Source organism: Gopherus evgoodei, chromosome 3, assembly GCF_007399415.2.
Source record: "Gopherus evgoodei ecotype Sinaloan lineage chromosome 3, rGopEvg1_v1.p, whole genome shotgun sequence".
NCBI classification, from domain to species: domain Eukaryota; kingdom Metazoa; phylum Chordata; order Testudines; family Testudinidae; genus Gopherus; species Gopherus evgoodei.
Genome location: NC_044324.1, coordinates 132,946,119 through 132,966,870, shown reverse-complemented (window position 1 = coordinate 132,966,870; position 20,752 = coordinate 132,946,119). Strand labels below are relative to the sequence as shown.

The 20,752-nt window shown below is 39.6% G+C and overlaps 1 protein-coding gene across 2 annotated transcripts in view; it reads left to right on the top strand.

The window, feature by feature from the left end:
* The window catches only part of PRKN (parkin RBR E3 ubiquitin protein ligase), a 1,222,813-nt gene that overhangs the window by 1,022,223 nt on the left and 179,838 nt on the right, over positions 1-20,752 (top strand). For both annotated transcript variants that reach the window (XM_030556702.1, XM_030556701.1), the window contains one exon: positions 6,885-6,946. In XM_030556702.1, the coding sequence (XP_030412562.1) occupies positions 6,885-6,946 (62 nt within the window). The remainder of the gene's footprint in view (positions 1-6,884; positions 6,947-20,752) is intronic.

Sequence of the window (20,752 nt, the reverse complement as noted above, 5' to 3'; positions counted from 1 at the left end):
ATGCACATTTTCCTCTTAAAATGGTCCCTCTCCAGGGCCTAAGTTAAGGGACCCCTGAGGGCCTCAAATGGACCTTGGGCTACAGGTTGGGCTCTAAATAAATGTAGTGGAAGTTACAAGGCATGCTTTTCAGTCATTTTGCTTTTTGTTGCATTTTTGATGACAGATTTCATTGGAGCACTGTCTGTTTTGAACCCAATTTTGCAATCAGATTCTCAGTGTTGCCAGCTCTCATCCGTCATGATATATAGTGTTTTTCTTACAGCCTCAGCTGCTAGATTTAGTTGACTGCATGAGAATCTCAGCTTTCATTTAAAATAAAGTCAGTTTCTAACCCTCATGGTTCCTGAAAAGTATGAAAATGTGAAGCAAGTGCACCCTAACAGCTCAGAAGCCAGAAGACAAACCAAAAGAACCCTATTTAAAAAAAAACACAAAAAAAACCCATGATTTTTAAGCCAATCTTATGAGGGAATGTTTGGCCTTAATGCACGATTTTTGAACATTTGTGGTTAACAATACTGGATCCTCATAGATGATTCTTATGCCTACATGGAAATCTACTGACTTCAAGAGCTTATGCAGATTGCAGGCTTGAGGCCTTAGCTTGTAAATTGTTTGTGGCTGGAATTTTGGTCAGTTTATTTTGCTTTAAAAAACCATATTACATAAATATTATCTATAAGTACTGAATAAGCCTATGAATTCAAGCAGTTTGAAGTTTGGCTATATTATGAGATTGCATTACATAAGCAGCATTTAAAAAGTGATATTCAAGATTTTCCAGATGAAAACTATTGTTCATTAAGATTTGAAAACTATTGTAATGACCTTCTTTGTGTGGGCTTTCTGCAAATATATTTTTAGACCTCTCAGCATAGGCAATTTTTTAAAGATAGGCTATTATACTTAATGACTACACACTATATGTCAATTACCTGTCACTTGATAGTCTTCATAGCTCCTGTTTCTGTTTTTGTAAAGTACGATATTTATGCCATAAAGTAGGCATTCCAATTTCCCTAACTTCCCCTTTGTTCATATAAGGATAAACATTGTGACTGAGAAAAGCTCTTTTGAAACATCAAACATTTAATTAACACCAGTACAATGAAGTCACTAAATCCTTTGACATCACTGTCTAATCTCACAAGAGTGGTTACAGTGTCACAGACTCAGGCTTCTTTTCACTGGAAATGACATGAGCAAGATATAGGTCTTATTTTTACATCAGTATTCTAATTAGCTGAATAGTTTGGAAGAGAACTAGGAAAATGACATGACAAATGAAGGACATTTATTACAGCTTCATGTTATCCTTCATTTCCAGGCTTTTATAATTTTTTTCTCCCAAGTAATGTAACATTTTTCATGTTTGTACTCAGCCCAAATATTTATTTTTATTTAGAACGTTAGAAAACAATCCATTGCACTGTTAGTCTACCAGCATACAATTCTTTTTGGGAATTTTAATGCATTTAGAACATTGTCTATTTGCATGCTTAGTATATAGAGACCTGGAATCTTAAAACTTTGCCTGCCCTGTGTGAGATAGCTTTGCTCTGTGGGAAGAATTCCTTTTAATAATATTGATTTCCTATATTCTCTTCCTGCCAGGGAAGTTGGAATTTTAAGGCTCCAGGACTTTAGCCCTCAAAGAACAGCACATGCTTTCTAAAGTTCAAAAATTTTGTTTAAGAAATAAACGATAAGCAAGTGAAAATAATAATTGCTGTGCATAAGGGTTCAATCCTGCAAGATGACAAGTGCTCTTGGACTATTCATTTGCTTAAACTTAAGTGTGTGTTTCAGTTATGTGCACTGCATTCATTTGGTGCTTTGCTATTAATATTTTAAATAATATTTACATTTATGGATACTCAGTTACTCTTTAAGTGGTGGATACTCATTTACAAACTAATTTAACTTGTATTTTTGCCAGTTTATGTAATATCTAAGTTAGAAGAGTTGATTTGAATGTTCCACTCCTGTTTACAAGGGGGTTATATGAAGCAATAATTTTAAATTAGAATAAAAAACAGAGGCTAATTCTGTCAACCTGTCAGAGAAAAAGGTAAAGATTTGGGCAATTAAATTGGTAATAGTTGGAATCATGGTTTAATAGCAAATGCAACTGAAACTGTGTATTGTTCGCAGCAATGCAGATCAGAGGATTCATGATGCTTGTCATTTAAATTGGAGATATCTCCTCTTATGTGATCTAATTAAAAGTATTTTTATAAGGTAAATGCCACAATGAAGTGAGATGGCAGTTCTGACAGTGTAAATTTCTGTATCTTAAAATGTACCTTTCTCTCACAAGTGAAATTACCCACATATTAGCTTGAATGCAATAATGACATGAAGGGGAATGAAGTAACATGGGAAATTACTGAAACAAATAAATTGCGATGTGATGGAACATTGCAATAGAAACAGAATTATTTTTAGTTAATTTTTAAAGCATTTTTAAAAAGATACATTGAAGTCATCTGTTCAAATGCTGGCTTTCTGCTCACTCAGATGTTGGTCCTAATTTTTCATGCTAGCACACCAGCTTTATGATATGGTAACTTATTTGAAATCAATAGTCGCCACAGAATAAAAATGGCATAACAGAGTAGAGAATTAGGCCAACTATGTACTCATTGGATCCTATTCTGCTTCATCAATAGGCAAAAACCTGCACAGTCATGGCAGGAAAGCAAAGTATATGAAGACCTCCATCATATAGACCTGAATTTAGTTGGAAGAAGGAACTAATAAACATTTTCAGTGGTTTTTTACCAGACTGCAGATGAACTCACCCCAGTGTTTTGGCATCTGATGAAAGGCGTTTGTTCAGTGCTTTTCCTTATTTCCTTTGATCACGCTAGGTTTTTATATTTTTTGTGTATGTGTGTGGTCATTTCATCTATGTCTGTGGTTCATTTTTCAAGTCATAGTTAAGTGGGAAGGAAGAGAGGGAGAATAGAAAGTTACTGTAATTGATGAGGCTACAGTGCATCAGGGATTCTGTACTACAGAGAGCAGAAAAAATAATCCTCAAAACATTCCACACAAAATAGCAGAAATCTGCAAAGTGCAGATTATTTATGTCACGTGCTACTGCCAGGAGCACATCAGAGAGATTGAAATAATATTGATTTTCCCCCTAAGCTTTGGTGTTCCCAGTTTCCCAGTGATACCACACTTGCCCTGTGATAATTGATGAGAAATTAAAAGGAAAATGTTTGAAGACTTTTGTGGTTTTAATGCTCTTCAGTAGAACATATTTTTCAAAAACCCTTTCATTTTGGTTTACAGTCTGGTTACAGCCCTCTTTACAAGTTATAGTGCAAAAACTAATCATCCCCAAAAGTTTCTTCAGAACTATTGGACATTATACAGAAAGGGACCCCAGTATTGGAGCATGTTTTACTGATGCCCACTTAAAGAAAACAAGCAATTGAAGTGGACATCTGAAATAAGATAAAGATACCCAGAAACATCCAAAGAGAGCAAAATAGCTGTTTTTGAACATGTACTTTTTATTGCGTGCCATGTTACTTCCTTATTTCCATTTTTCTAAAATAAAACTTCATTTGATTTGTTCACTCAAGCAACATGAAGTTCTGATACACTGAAAGGACTTCTCATCAAGAAATAGCTGTATTTGAGTACAAAGATTTTCAATACAGTTATTTCTGAGCTGCTAGTCACCATCTTGCTAAACAGTGACATCTTCTTTTTGGTCTTACTGATGCTGAGATCCATTTGACTGTAGAATCACCTTCCAAAAGTCTAATGAAAGCCTAGTCCCTGGAGATGTGGAAATTGGACTGGCAAAAGCACTAGAAAATATAGAGTATGGAAAAGTTCTTCTCTGCTAGATGGATGCACTTGATGAATGTTAATATTGATAAAAAATAACTGTGTAGCATCATACCTGGCTCTTGACAAACACAGACTAAGAAATTCTCCCTGACCCTCATGTGCTTACAATCTCATAGAGATAAGACAAAGATGAGACAAAGAAACATAACTCATATAAGAGAGAGAGTGGAAATTTATAGATGAGGAGAGCAAAGTAGGGTGGAGTTCTGGAAGAAGTGGGTGATTGAGGGATAAGAAAGAGAGGGTGTTTGGAGGACAGGAAGAGGAGAAACATTAAGTTGGAGCTGAGGGAGGAACACAGAGAGCAAATGAGAGGTGGGAAATATTTTAGTTACTATTAAAAAGAAAACATTTGCTAAAAGTTACCTTGCAATAGTATCCTACTTTGACTCTCAAACAGCACCGTGTGCTAAATGCAGACTTTTTCAGTGGAGATCACTATAGGAAAAAATAAGAACAGAGATTTAAATTTGGGAAAGATTATGTGAAACCTTGAAGGTGAGGAAAAGGAGCTTTACTTTTATGCAGTAAGGTTTTATTCAAGCCACTGAAGTCAGTGTGAGTCTCTATTGAATTTAATGGGTTGTGAATCAGGTTCTGATTTGAGAAGGTGGTGGTGTGGTTGGAGTAACTGATGTTAGCGTTTTGAATAAATTGGAGGGTGCAGAGTTAAAAACCAGTGAGACTGGAGAGAAGAAAGTCATGATCATCAAGGTGAGAGATGAACAAGGCAAGGACATGATTCTGCATTGGCAATAGTAAGTAAGGTCTGGCTAATTAGTATATTAAGGAGTAAGAAGCTAAATGAAGAAGTTAGAGACAGAATGTGGGGAAAATAGAGAGAGAGATGTCAAAGATGATGCTTGGGTTGCAAGCGCAGCAAATGGGATGGATAAAATGAATATGAAAGGGTTATAAACACAATTGAATTAATATTGCCTTTTAAATTCAGTCAAGGTTATTTGTAGCGCTGTGGGGATAACTGATTTTTCAGTTTGCTAGCTGTTTTGAAAAATGGGCAAAAGAATAGTTTTGGGTCAACCCCAAGTGATTTTTTTTTAATTTATTTTGGCGACTCTAAAAGTTGGGTAGAAAAATTAATTTTGGATTGAATGAAACATTTTGTTCAACCTGAAACATTTTGTATTGATTTCAAAATTTTGTTTTCAAAACATAACATTTAAACATTTTGTTCAGAAAATGACAAAACAAATCATTGTGACTTTTTAAAAAAATGCCTTTTTAAAACTGAAACAATTTGGCAATGTCAGCATGAATTAATGAAATGTTTTGGGCAGCCCAAATCTTCATTTTTTGCTGAAAAATGTTTTGGCGGATAATTTTTGTCCAGCTGTAGTATGTGCACAAACCTATATGTGTGTGGGAAGAAGGAGGTTGACAAGAAAGAGGGTTTAAGATATGAATTATTTTTAATAAAGGGGAAGAAACAATAGGACCTAACAAGAAATTCAATACTAGTGAAGAATTATGATTGTTGCTATACGTTATGAGTGCTGCTGAATATTTGTTGCTATGATGCTGCGGTACTGACAGAGATCCTGAAAACCGTATTCAGAGTTATCTGTACCCCACTAATGCTAGTCCATAAGGATGAGATTGTAATTTTTGGTAGCTGCACTGGGGCAGGCACAAAGAATTGTAATTCCTCCCTTGCCATGTGGGAGGAGTAAATTTCTTAATGCCTTTCTGTGGAGCAGATTCACACCCTTTCCCCCTCCCCTCAGGAATCAAGGCCTGCGGTACACTAGTCTCTAGGCAACCTAATAAGCACAGCTGGCCTGCAGCAGGCTGCCTGATTAGCCATTCCACAGTAGCTTGCTTGCTGTTCAACACTCATATCAGCCACTGTTATTAGTCCAGTGTTGCCTTGTTCCTGTTGCTTCTGCCTTGCCTGAGCGCTATCCCTGCCTGAGCCCCCATTTTGCCTGTTACTCTGATTGCTCCAGGTGATTCTGGCTCTGTCCCTTGGCTCTGCACTCTGGTTCCTGCCTCCGGTTTTGGCTCTTGGACCCAGTTCCTGACTTCCAGCTTGACTCTTACCTCTGGCTTCTGACTGTTCCCTCCAACGCTCATCCTAACTCCTGGTTTCTGATATCCGCTCCACCCACTGGGCCTGACTACCCACATCCCAGTCACCTGACACCCCTCACTTTATGTATCCAGTCAGATAGCCTGGTCATGAGCGGGGCAGTGTTGCTGCTCTCTGATCTTTCTTGTCTAGATTCTGGGCGTCAGAACCTTTCAGCAAGGAGTATCAGGGGAGCGACCTCTGTTCTCCCCACTGTGGATGGAGTCATAGTCTGAGCAGGGGAGTGGGGGTGGAGAGCTTATTTCTTTTTCCCTGTGCTAATATGTAAGGCCTGTAACAATCTACCTCTAATCCAGAATCAAAAGCCTGGAAAACCTCTCTTCCTCCAATGTATTTGGTTTGTGTTTTACACCAAGGAGGGACAGTTACATGTGCTAAAATGAATTATACTGGATACAGCCAAAAAGTATAGTGATATGTGGGGCCTGCAGAATCTGTGAAATCCTGCAAGGACTCAAGAAAAGTTTGTGTTACGCTTAGAAATGGACCCAAGCCGTTACTTGGATCTGAACTGAGCTTTGTTCAGTTCCATGCTTTTGATGTGAATCCCTCTAATTATAATATGTTGACTCCTACACTTAGGAGCTGGCATTATCTGGCAGAAGTTAGTGCCCTATTCATCTCTCTCTCTTTCCTGTTTGTAGCCCTTTAGGAAAAGTGCAGAACGTAACCTTTCAAAGCATTTCTATGTGTTCTGAAATGTGGTAGGATTTGTTTTGATAGATGGTTTTCAGTGCTCAGATGCCCGTAGAACTGTAATTTATCTTCCTAATCTGTTTCATGTAACATTTTTTTGTCTAATGTGATCTGTGTAACCAGTCCTTGCTGCATCTACGCATGGCCCAAAAAAACACGAACAGTGAATTCTAAAATGCATTTCTTTGTTTCTTTCCAACAGCTGGCTGTCCAGACTCCTTGATTAAAGAGCTTCATCACTTCAGAATTCTGGGAGAAGAACAGGTGAGTTAACATCTCAAAGGCTGCGTCATAATGTCATGAAAGATAGACGCTAATGAGACAGTTTCTTTTCTCTCCAGGGAAGCAGAGTATGTCTCATGACCCCCAGTGCCTTGAAATGGGGAAGAAAAACACACAGGAGATGTGTGTGAGAATATTTTTTTTATTCTATCCATCAGCCTTGACAGGTTATTAATTGGTACATCTGCTATCTGCCACAGCTTTTCAACTCAGGACTCCAGCAGTAAACAGGCGCTGTAAAGTGGCAGATAGGCAAACAAGAAAATACAAGGATGAAGTCTGTCTAAGGGATTGATATTTAAAGCTATCTTTGATATTATCTATGTCTTTTTGTGGTCCAGAAACTTTTCCATATTTTTAAAAGCCTATTATTCAAAACTATAACAACATTTTGAATGTATATAGCATTTTCTGTATGAGAACCTCAAAGTACCTCATAAATGTTAAACAAACTAAGAAGCCTCACAATGCCCAGGGGGCTGTGCTTCATGGCGGGGAGCTGATCACCTTATGAGCTCCCCCGCTGCAAACCACAGCCCCTGCTGTGACAAGGCTCCACACATGCGCATGCCCAAGGATTCCAGTTTGCGGGGGCAATGTGGCCTTCTACCCCTAAACTTCATCCATTTTTAAAAGTGGCCACCCAACCTCCCCAGTTCCAACACCCCAGGCTGGACCCCAGTCAGACCTGCTCGGGAAACCACAATGAAGTGCAGAGGGACTGTAAGCCTACGCTCTTGGTCTGGATGGTGAGAGACATGGGTCTGCACCTGAGAGAGGTGACGGCTGGGAGTTGGAAACCTTAAGATAGTGCCCTACAGGAAGACGTGTGTGTGTGGGGGGTGAAATTAACCCTGAAACTGCGACACACCTAGGTACAGAGATTACTGTAGTTATGTTGTCTACTTACGAAAGCACAATTGTAACAAGTCTAATGATGACTTCTGTAACATGGCTTGGAACTAGTGTGTACACTTAAAATTAACGGTTGGCAAACAACTAATGAGAGAAAATCTCTTGATCTGAAAAAAAATAAAATAAAATAAAAATACATCTAAATTAGGAAAACACTCTGTACAAAAGCCAAGGGGAAGAGAGGAAAGACTCAGGGAATTTTCTTACCTACATGACTATACAGCACATATTTTACCGTTTTCAGTCTTTAAAAATGTGTCTGTCATATGTGTACAATAGAAAACCATACTGCTTCCAACTTGCCCATCGGAACTAACAGTTTCTACCCATCTTAACCCCTTACACCCTCTTCAACCCATCCCCCTCTGAAAAGCCTAAGGAGAATAGATGCACCTTACAATATGATTAGTCTAGTTTGGTTTTTAATGTCTCCGTCACTGTGGTATCAGAGCTCACAGAAATTCAAATAAAGCAAATGTGAAATTTTCTCTAACACCATACTATCCTCTCCACCATCTGGGGCTTGATCCTGCAAGGTGCTGAACACAATGACCTCCTATTGAAGCCAATAGGAAATGAGAATGCTTAACACCTGGAAGGACAAACTGTTGGAGAACATACTGAATGAGTGTGCCTGGTTTCTTTATCTAAACATGAATAATGAGGGGAAACTAGTGCAAAGAGATGTATTTGTCACCCCTGTTGCTGCTGACAGCACAAACTATTCCTATGATGTAATCTTCATCTGTAACAGCAAGGACTCAGACCTTGCACAGAGAGGGAATCAGATTTTCCAGACTTCGTGGGGAGAGGGAATCGCAGGTTTACCATTTCTTTAAGCTTTTTGACATTACATGTCATGGATTGTACCTCTAGGGCACCCTCGTGGGGTTTGGGTGGACACCTCTCTCACCACAGACATCCTTCACTGGCTGTAGGCATCACTTTAGAGCAAGTGCTGAGTTTGGTCCTCCAGCCATAAGTCTTAAGGAGCTCGCACCCCCAATCCCCCAGGTGAAAAGCAGTCCAAAAATCTAAGGGAAGAACCAGATAATACGGCAGCCCACAAAATATCTGGACTCACCCAGCATTTCCCCACAAGGTCAGTGATCACTATATTCTGTAAAGGGGGTCTGGGCCCCTATCCCCCTCAGTGTCCATAAGACCCAGCCTGAGCACCCTGAGTTCTAAACAAAACGTGGAAACAAAGTAAAAATAAAAAGTCTCTCTACTTCTTCAAAGGGCCAACGCAGCAGTAGGTTGCCAACTTGGTAATATTTTAAAAATGGACACTCCAGCAGGAGTGCTAGAACCTCCACTGTGCCACCTCTTTCCCCCGTGGCCCTGCCTCTGCCCTTTCCCCTGAGGCTCTGTCCCATCCACTCTCCTCCCCCACTCCCCTCCATCGCTCACTACTTTTCCCCTCCCACACCCCCCTCTGCCTGGGTCAGGAGGGACTTGCCTATGGAGCTGGGGCTGAGAGCTGCAGCTGCCCGACACAGGTAGGAGGCAGCCCCAGCTGAGTAGAGGCTGGCACGGGTGATGACTGAGTGCCTCCCCTGCTCACAGTAACCTGACTTTGGGTGATAGATTGGACCGAACACTGTAAGATTGAAAACCAGGCACCGAGCTACCTTAGGCAGCAGAGGCTCTTTGGCCATGTTCTTGCTAAGGAGAGCGCGATTGACAGGGAGTCGCACTTAGGATCCATGAGAGCCAGGCCTGGCTCACGGGCCTTGAAGTGAAGAACGCTGGGCTATAGAGCTTTAGCTCTTGCTTTTGAGTGCCACTCTGCATTGGATTTGGAACCTCCCTTGCAAGGAGCTGACCCTCTCCAGATTTGACAGGCCTAATAGGTTCACTGGGTTAGGTCTGATTGTGCCCAGGGGAGCCCTTTAACCCATTCCTGACTGTGATGGAAACCTGTCCTACCACACTGTATATTCATTTCACTGGTACATGATGTGTTTTGTGGACTTTTTAACTTTACTACTATTAACTGGTTTATGAAACAATTTTTATTGAAATGCAGAGTGTTGGTAAAGCAACACAAATGGATGGCAACAGATTACTGTTTTGCCTCATCTGTCACTCTTTGAGAGGGTGCCTCATAGTCCTTACTAGTAAAATGCCCAATAGAGCTGGGTGAAACTTTTACATGTGAAATGCAGATTTGGGTCAGCCAAAATATTTCACAAATTCATGTCTATTTTGGTTAATTGTTTTGGTCAGATTTTTTTTAAATGTCAAAATGGACAGTGTTGACATTTCTAAAATGAAATATGTGTTTAGGCTAGATTTGCAAGGGGGTTTGTTTGCCATTCACAAAATGGAGGAGGCAGAGATGATACTGGTGCCCCTATTGTAGACCAGTAGCTAAGAAATTCAGGATGTGGGAGACCAAGATTCAAATCCCTGCTCTGAATCAGGCAAAGTGGGGACTAACAGCTCTCTCACGTAAGGGAGATGCCACCTTCTCTGGTTCCAAATTTCATTTACTTTTAATGTTTAAAAAATCAGTTAAAACGTCTGAGGCAACTGAAAAAGAAACATTTTGGTTTTTATCCAAAATGCGAATTATTTCCTTTTTTTCCCTCCCAGTTTGGCTAGTGAACCAAAAAACTGATTATTCATACAACTCTAGTCTCCAAAGGCAAGCTTTTTCAGAAACATTTTCAGGGGAAAGGACATCCTAGTGTTTTGGCTTTTCATTATCTATCTTCTTGTGGTTTCCTGGTGTATTATAACATGAAGGAAATGCAGCATGAGTGGTTCTGGTTGGCTTGGGTCTTCGTTGTGTAAGTTCTTCTTAGAGAGCTTATTCCTTCACTCTCACACTTCCCTGGTCCTTCTCACATGAACAGAGAGCAACAATACCTGAAGTCCAAAGGTGCAAACAATTCAATATTTATTGGGGTGAGCTTCCAGCAAGCTTAAATCTAAGTTCCTTTTTTCTTATTTTTGAATCCAAACTTACTTCCTGTTTGTCCCTAATGTATATAGTAATATTTTTAGCTATACCTTAACCAGTCATTTTACTAAAATTTACCTAACCAGTCCTAACATATTGTAACATGGTTAGCTAACCAATTATATCCCACCACCTTAATTAGTTTACACCCAGCAAAATTAATTACACAGCAGACAGAAACAATTACAGAACCAGACAGAGACTATGCAAATAAAAATACAAAACAATACAGAAGTGAGAATTTCACAACTACATCCATACAGACATAAGGGTTTTACAACTACGACTATACAGACATAAGGTTCTCCAGCTGTGTCTATTGATAAGTGAGTTCTTACCAGACAGAAAACTATCAAACTAAATTTTCTTTTACATGTTCTAGGCTCTTCCCTTTCTCTGAAGGTGACAGATCACCTTCCTAACAGCCCCAGTTTGCCTTATTTCAATATGACTAAACAGGGCCTCAGACTGCCACAGTGAGAGAAGGCCCTTACACAGATAGACAATGATTTTGATTCTTTCTTTTATAGCTCTATAACTAGCTAAGTGTTAAGAATACACAGACCAGACAGGCTTGAATATCTATATCCTAACATTTCTCCCAATGTACAAAGCTCTTGTTCTGTATAAACCAATAAACATAAAGAGAATCTCCAGAACAGACTGCCTTGGCACAGCCGAAATCTAAACTTTTACATGGTACCACAATTGCGATTTTGTGTGTGTAGGACATTTTTTCCCCCTGTGCAATTTGATTTCCTCATTCATAATCCTTCATTTTACTTTGGATAAGGTCCAGCCCTCTATCTAACCACTTCACTTCATAGGTACATGACTGATGCTGAGGACTGGGAGTAGGGTGACCAGATGAGAGGGAGAAAAGATCGGTGCGGAGCAGCGGGGGGGGGGGCGGGCGAGCGGGGAAGGTGAAATATCAGGACAAATTGCATCTCGACCAAAGATCAATCGGAACATGGGACAAACACCTAAATATCAGGACGGTCCTGATTTTATCAGGACATCTGGTCACCCTAGCTGGGAGGGAAGATTTATTAGCTAAGGACCTGCTGAAAAATAAAACAATGTAAGAAAGTCAGTCTCCTGTAGAGCAGATATTTGTCCTGTGAGGTTGGCTTTCTGTGTGATTAAACGGAAATGAGTTCACAAGTAATGATATTACAAGCTGCTTACAAAAATATGCTAAAGATGCAGCGAATATAAATACGAGCTCTGTCCACATACTGTATAAGGCAAGTAATTCAACAACTGTCTAGAGAAAAGAGAAGTGTGCTTCTATTCAGACCTAAACATTACAGTTATACAAACACAGCAAGATTACTGGCAATCGGTATGGAACTGTTATGGATTCTTCCTAATGACTCTGAGAAACTTTCCTCTTTTTTCCCCCAAGAGTGATAAAAAACATGTTTAATTGTTTAAATGGAATACTGTGATTCATGAATAAAACAGCTATATGTGAGGGGCAAAAGGGAAAACAAATAACGCAGGAGAAATCTGCTGCTGTACCTGAGTGCCCCCAACAGGACATAGCATAGAGAAATCAGGTGATAGGCTAGTACTGTAGAGCTAGACCTCTCTGCTATATTGTCAATTCTGACAGGGTGGCAGAATGTATTGGCCAGTTTCTTGATATTTTGACAGGGGAGTGATTCATTTTAACAAATCTCTCATTAGCTGTTGCTGCAACTCATCACAGCCTTTTCTTTGGCAACATTTTGGCTGTGATATCCCTTGAAACAGAGTAAGCCTTCAGGGAGGCACTCCATTTTTTCAGCAAAATCCCTTTGTGTGTTAGGCGATTTTATGCAGAGGAGCCTCTCCAGTGTTGGAATTTTGAGGAAGCACTGCCCCAGGATGGTGTGTATCTGAACAATCTTTTGCTATGAGTGGTAGCTTTAACAGAATCCTGTTTATGTTATATGAGGTGTGACAGTAGTGCTGAGAGAATGCTTGGCTGTGTGTGGAAATAATCATAGAAATGCAGGACTAGAAGGGACCTTGTCAGGTATTCTAGTTCAGTCCCCTGCACTGAGGCAAGATTAAGTATTATCTAGATCATCCCTGACAGGTGTTTGTCTAACCTGTTCTTAAAAACCTCAAATGATGGAGATTTCACAACCTCTCTAGGCAACTTATTCCAGTGCTTAACTATCCTGACAGTTAGAAGTTTTTCCTAACTAGATCTCCCTTGCTGCACTTTATGCCCATTACTTATTGTCCTGTTCTCAATGGTTAAGGAGAACAATTTTTCACCCTCCTTTTTGTAACTGTGAGGGATCTTGAGCTTCGAACGCAGGCTCATGTGTCCTTTGGCCACAACTGACACCCAACTGCTCACCTGAGTAACCAGAGAAGGGAACCAGTGAAGTGCTGGCTTGCAGAGGGCCCCTACCCTGAAACTCCCAATTGAGGGAAACATCAAACAACCCTGATTGGCCAAGGAACTCTATATAAACCATGAAGTAACACAGGAAGTTGTCAGAGCAATTAGAGAATTCCCTGGCAGGCTCCTACAATGGACACCTCCTGTTTACCTGACTCTTGAGCCCTGAATTCGTGCCTGCTCCTGGTTCCTGTCCTTAGCCCATGCCCTCATCTATTCCCAGTTCTTGCTTTCCTGACTTACTCCAGTTTCCTACTCCAACGCCTTACTCTTGTGCTGTCTCTGGCTCTATGCCTGGCCTGGAACCCAGGCTGTCTCCAGTTCTGACTACTACGCTTGACCGCCCACGCTCTGGTTACTGCAATAACAATCTTTTACATCATGTAATATTCATTCATATTTTAAAAGGAATTTGTTGAAAACATGCTTGTGCCCCTGTTGTACTATGTTTCCATCATATATACTACTGAATGAGTTTGATGGTGTGAATATTTGTGGAACTAGTGGATTTTAAGTGTATGTTAAAGAATATTCACAAAGTGAATTTTGAACTCATTATCACATTACATTCATCCAATCAGTGAACAGAAATGTGTGACCAGTTTAAAGTAATGAACAGTTTGGAGTTTGAATTTCAAATACACAATATTGCAGCAAAGTGGTTGTAACTGTCTATGGACCAAGAATTACTCACACAAATTGTTAAGCAAATAATTTCAATTTAGAAATTTCAAATTGAGAAAATTGTCAGCTGCCCCTGGAAAATTCACACAGAGAAAGAAATAATATTCATTAGATAAATTATTTGCTGTGGAGAATTTGCCCAGGTCTTTCCAATACCTCGGTAACCTTAAGAAAATTGTGGGCTGTTTTGTTAATATGGAGTTTCATTCTCAAGTCTTTATCACTTTCATGAATATGTCTCTTCCTGTCTGTTGGGTATCTCATGGTCTTGTCCTCTCTCCCCTTCTCTTTTCCTTTGTTGACTCCATCCATTCCCTTGGCTTCAGCTACTATTTCTCTACCGGTGACTTCTAAATCCAGTTCTCAGCATCTGTCCTCCACTCATCTGTTCAGCCTCAGATCTCCATCTGACTCTCAACTCTACCATTGTGTATGCCACCACAGTCCCAAACTCACGCTCTCTGAAACTGAAATATGTCTGAACTCCTGATCCCTCCCTAGCACCTCTTATCTCTGTTCCCATTAACTATGTCATGAGCTTTACAGTGTCCCAATGTCATATTACCAGGGACTTTTCTATACTCCCCCCAAATCCAGTCACCACCTCCTTTTTGAATATCTTCAAAACATTTTATTTCCAGACTACACCTACACCTAGAATTCTTTTCTGCACATAGGCCTCTCCTGGATTACTCTAACCTTATCCTCTCTGCCTTCCCCAATACTCTCTTCTCCTTCCACAAAATGTAAAAGTTCACTGTTAAAGTAATCTTGCTCTTCTGTCACTGAGAGGGCATCCTCATATTTCTTAAATCCTTTCACTGGCTTTTCATCTCTAAACTGGAGAAAAAAATCCTGAACCTCACTGTCAAGGCCCTATGTGCCTCTCTTATATCTGCTTTCATGTCCCACACCCCCCTTCTCAACAGCTATATTTTTCAGTGTCTTCTCTCCTTGCTGCTTATTTTATTTCCTTTCCTCACTCTCAGCTTCATGCCTTCTTTCACGCTGTCCCATAAACTTAAAATAATCTCCCCTTTTTTCTTCATCTTGCATCCTCTCCTTCAAATTCCTCCTTTGCAGGACTTTTCGTCTACAAATCCATCCTGCATGGGGCTTATAATTGATTTCTTATCTGAAATATTCTCTTGTTTTTAAGGGCCAGATTCACCTTGGTCTTTATGCTTTTGCACAATTGTAGACAGATCCCAAGATGCCTTATCTGTCATTTCATGTCCCTCAAGATCCAGGTAGAATTCCAGGCCAGGAACTCAGAGCACAGTTCCCTTCCTGCTCCCCATGCTTGCGTGCATAATGTCCCAAAGGAAACAGAGAGGAGGAGGTCCCATAGTTTCATCCTTCCCCAGGCACCAGCCAAAAGAGGGTGGCCAACAGCACAGGGGATGCAGAGTGATAGAGTGGTCGGGACAAATGAGGAAGAGCCAGGAACTCCTGAATTCTAATCCATCATCTCCCTTTGTGTGAATGTCAGTTACTCCCTCTCTTCCTGTTTATTATAATACTTACATACCTGATAGATTTTTTTTACGTTTATATTAGCACTAGGTATGTTACATTTTTTGAATTGTGGTATCAAATAATTGCATTATGTACATTTTATATATATTATAAACGTGTAACAAAAATTACCTAAAATGCTAAATCCACCTATAGACTAGTAGCCTCCAAAATTAATTTTAAAATACACAGGTGGTTATTTGATTTATGGGAATAGTAAAAACAATCTGATTTTAGCAAGGGGATTTTTTCCCTCTGAAACACCCTTACTTGCAGTTCTAAAAAGTAATTAAATTACCTTTTAAATATTAGAAATTCTTGATTTCCCCTTATCATTAAACTTTAGTGTAAATTCATTGGCAGTCATACTATCAAACAGATGTTTTTACATACGTAGAAAGAAAAAGAAATATACATAATTTTTAAAATACAGAATTAAAATAGCATAAGCAATATTGTAGAGCCATGGCAAGTAATGTTTTCATAACGTATTGCAGAATGGTTAGAGGCTTGCTTAATCTCCAAGTCTTAACACAGCTGAGCCAATTCTGATCCCCACTTGTATCAGTTTTATACTCCATGTAGCTCAGGAGTAACTCTGTTGAAGCCACAGGATTTATGCTAATGTGAGAGTAAAACCAGGCCTAATATATGGTGACGAGAAAATCAGGAACTCTTCTGAGCCTCAAGTGGATCCCATGAAGGAATGGGAAGTGGAGAAGGATAGTATGATTGTCTATCCTCCATCTATATGCCTCTCTCCATTAGGAGGTCCCTGCTAAGTCTATAAGTGCCAAACTCTGCATACCTCAACATCAAGATGTGGTGGAAACTCTGTAGCTTAAGTTTATCTTTTTCATAGATTTCTCTTTGGGAGGGAATGATCTGGACTTAGGTGCTAGATAACCATGCTGGACTTTGGAATTTCTCTGTTTTGCCTAAAAAAAGATACAGTTCAGCATTGGCAGTGGCACTAGAAGCTTCTGTAATCTGCTTTTCCAATGTAGTTCTACCCTGATCTGAAGGGACTACTTCAAGTATATAAAAGTCTTATCTTAAATCATTGACCTTTTCCCCCTGAGGCTGGCAACAAGCATGACATTTAATACTGTTTCTGATCAGAGATTTGGTTTTTGTGTTTGGTTGGTTGGTTTTGCTCTGAATACCTTTCAACTAGGAAATGGCCCGGGATAACCAACGTATTTTACATAGACTTTTCTTAGAGTTTAAGGCCAGAAGGGACCATCAGATTATCTAGTATGACCTCCTGGGTTACACAGACCATCAGATTTCACTTAAATACCCCAATAATGAGTCCAACGAGTTCCATTAGACAGAAGTATTTCAGACTCAGGAGACTAAACTGCTGTGTGCCATAGGCAGAGAGTAGGAGAGACTGTGGTGCCACCAATACCTGAATTAAAGCATATAATTTAGAAAGCTATCTATTCTTGTCTTAAAGACTCCAAGCAATGATGAGTTACACTGTTGCAATGTGTAATTAAACTCACTGCTATGAAATTGCATCTTATTTCAAGGTTGTATTTGTCTAACTTCAGCTGAAGTTAGCTGAATCTTGTTGTTAATCAGACTTGTTTGTCTGCAAGATTAGAAGCTACTTCATTCCAGTGAATATTGTTTCCATGTGTAAGTACCTATAGATGGTGATCAAATCACCTCTCAACCTTCTCTTTGGTAAACTGAATAGGTTGAGCTCCTTAAGCTTCGCATTGTGAGGCTTGTTTTCCAGTCGCTGGATCATTTTTGTGGCCCTTCTTTGAACTCTCTCCCATATTTCCACATCCTTCATGAAACATGGATGCCAGTACAGGACATAGTATTCTAGCAGTGGTCTTACCAATGCTGTGTATAGAGGCAAAATCACTTCCCTACTTCTGTTTGATTTTCCCCTTTTTATACATCCAGAGATTGCTTTAACCCTTTTTGCCACAGCTTTGCACTGAGAGCTCAATTTCAGATGGTTATCTTCAATGATCCCCAAGTCCTTCTCTGAGTCATTGCTTTCCATGTCAGTCTCCTGCATCCTGTAGTTACAGACCTTCATTCTATGTCTCAGATGTATTATCTTGCATTTTGCTGTGTTAAGATGGATTTCGTTGGATTGTGAGCATTTTACCAAGTGATTCAGATCAGACCTGTCCTCCTCATTATTTAGTACTACACCAATCTATGTGTCCTCTGCAAACTTTACCAACAAAGAATATTATATAATCTTCTAGATAATTGATAAAAATATTGAATATTATTGGACCAAGAACCAGTCCCTCTGGAACCCTGCAAGAAGTTTTCCCGCTCATTGATGTCTCCATATTAACACTACATTTTGAGATTTGTCAGTGAGCCAGTTTTTAAACCATGTAATGTATGTCCTGTTAATTCCACATAATGTAAGCTTTTCACTCAGAATCTCATGTGGAACTAAGGCCTTGTTTAGACTAGAAGGTTAAGTTACGTAACTTAAGTTGAAGTAGTTTACATCGACTTAACATGGTTTCTACACCACTCTGTGTCATTGGGAGGTGCTCTCCCATCGACACAGCTTCCATCTCTCATTGAGGTAGAATACTGAAGTCGACAAGAGAGCACTCTCCCATTGATTTATCGCGTCTTCACCAGACCTGCTAAATCAATGCCACTGCATCAATCACAGCAGTGCCAATTTAACCCATAGTGAAGATGAGCTCTAAGGGAGAGGAGGGACAGCTCAGTGGTTTGAGCATTGGCCTGCTAAACCCAGAGCTGTGAGTTCAATCCTTAAGGGGGCCACTTAGGGAGCTGCGGCAAAATCAGTACTTGGTCCTACTAGTGAAGGCAGGGGGCTGGACTCAATGACCTTTCAGGGTCCCTTCCAGTTCTATGAGGTAGGTATATTTTTTTATTTTAAGTCAAATGCCTTAGAGCAGTGGTTCCCAAACCTGTTCCACCGCTTGTGCAGGGAAAGCCCCTGGTGGGCCGGGATGGTTTTGTACCTGCCGCATCCACAGGTTTGGCTGATTTCAGCTCCCAGTTGCCGCGATTTGCTGCTCCAGGCCAATGGGAGCTGCTGGAAGCGGCAGCCAGTATGTCCTTCAGCCTGCGCCACTTCCAGCAACTCTCATTGGGCTGTAGAGTGAACCATGGCCACTGGCAGCAGGTACACAAGCAGCGGAACAACTTTGGTAACAAGTTTGGGAACCACTGCCTTGGAGAAATCAAAGTATACTGTATCACCACAGTTGTCTTTTTAAAATCAGACATGTTATCATCTTGGTTTTGGGGATGGGGGGGGGGGGGTTTGGTTGTTTTGTTTTTAAAGAAGACAACAGGTTTGTTTGATAAGATATAACCTTCCATGAAATTATGCTAACTGGCAAAAATTCTATTTTTAGCCTTTAATTCTTGTTGATAGAGTCCCAAATTAACCTTTCCATTATTTTATCCAGAATCAACATCAGGCTAACCTGGGTAGTCCCTTTAACCCTTTTTAAATATTGGAACTACATTGATAGGCCTCTAATCCTTTGGACTTGGCCAAGGTTTCCAAGATTTATTTAAAATAAAAAAAATAACAGTGATACAGAGAGTTCCTCAGGTATTTCTTTTAAGACTCTTACATGGAAGTAATCCAGTCCTGTGGAAATGAAAATGTTTAATTTGAGCAGCTGCTGACTCACATCTTCCTTTATCACAGATGATAAACTTTCTATTCCATCCACAACATCATATGGGATGGATACTTTTTCCTGCTTCATTTCAAGTACAGTAAAGAAATATCTATTGAACATTTCTACCTTTTTTACAGCATTATTTACAATTTTACCATCTACATCTAGCAACGGACTTATACCTGACCGAGGAATTTTTGTTGTTTTTGTTTCCGAATATGTTTTTAAAATGTCATTGTATTGTGTTTAATCTTACTGGCCAATTGTTATTTTATTGATTCCTTTAGCTTCCCTTGACACCTACATTTTTTAACTTGTAGCTTATATTCATTTCCCTTTTCCTGTATTTTTCCTCCTTTTATGTATTGATGTTTTATGTTTTAGCAGCGCTTCCAAATCTCCTTTTAACTAGTATGCTTTTTGGCCAGCATACGTGTTTTTATGTCTGTGGAAATGTGGCTTTTTGGACATCCAGTTGGATGTCCTTGAACAATACACAGTTTTTGTAAACACCCACACTTTAAATGTGGGTTCCCATTCAGTAATGCTAAACATTGCTTTCAGCTTTGGTAAATTAGCCCTTTAAAGTTCCAAATATACTGAATGCCCAGAAACTTCAAATACCCTCAGCTTTTGTCATTTTTGATTACTAGCAACCTTGCTGCATTCAAATCTGTGTCATAAAAGTGATAGGCTTTTGTGTCCCCTTTCCAGTCCCCAGAATGATCTGATCTCCTTCCAGAACTCCTCAGCGTGAATATATTTTTCATGCAAAAGACTTAGTTGCTGAAGTGCTTGTCACTTAAAATTAATCACAATTTTAAGTATAGGTTAAGCAATTTTAAAGTACTATTAATTGGGAAATTTACGCAATGCAAGTTTTTTCCATGTTTGTTTATGCATGTATGAAAATCAGCAGTCTCCAGTTCCTTACTTATAGGTATTTCTGTGGTATTCATCACAGCAATATCTGAATGCCTTACAAATTTACATCAGATTACTTTTAAAGCTAGTTTCTAACAATAGTAGAAGGCTTGTGGTCAATTCCTTCCATGCCTAGTGTCATTAAATGGTTGTTTGGGAAAACTTTAATTTCTTTCTGTTTATATGGCCCTCATCACCACAGTACCTGATGACCTCTCAGTTATTAATGGATTTTTATCCTTGCGACATCCCTATGAGGTCGGGAAGTATCACCCCCAAATGGGAAATGGAGGTGCAGAGTAGATCAAGTGTTTTACCTAAAGTTACCCATAAAGTGTGTGGGTGAGTCAAAAATTGAATCCAGCTCTCTTGAATAGCTGTCCAGTCCAGTGCCCCATCCATTAGATCATTCAGAAGTTGGCCAGAAATGGTGGAATATACCATTATCCTAAGTACAGTTTGTTCAGTTCCAATTGATATTAAGGATACAGCCATAAATAATGTATAAGGTGTTCATAAATGATAAATGGATGAGTAATGTTTTCACAGATGCCTCTGGGATTTAGGAGCCTAAGACCTATTGCGGAGTGTATTTTGCCGGTGGTTTCTGAAAATAACCTAGGTTCCTAAATCACTTAGGCACTTACAATTCACCTGTTATAAATACGTTACAGATATGAGTTCTGTGTGTTACACACAATGCTAAG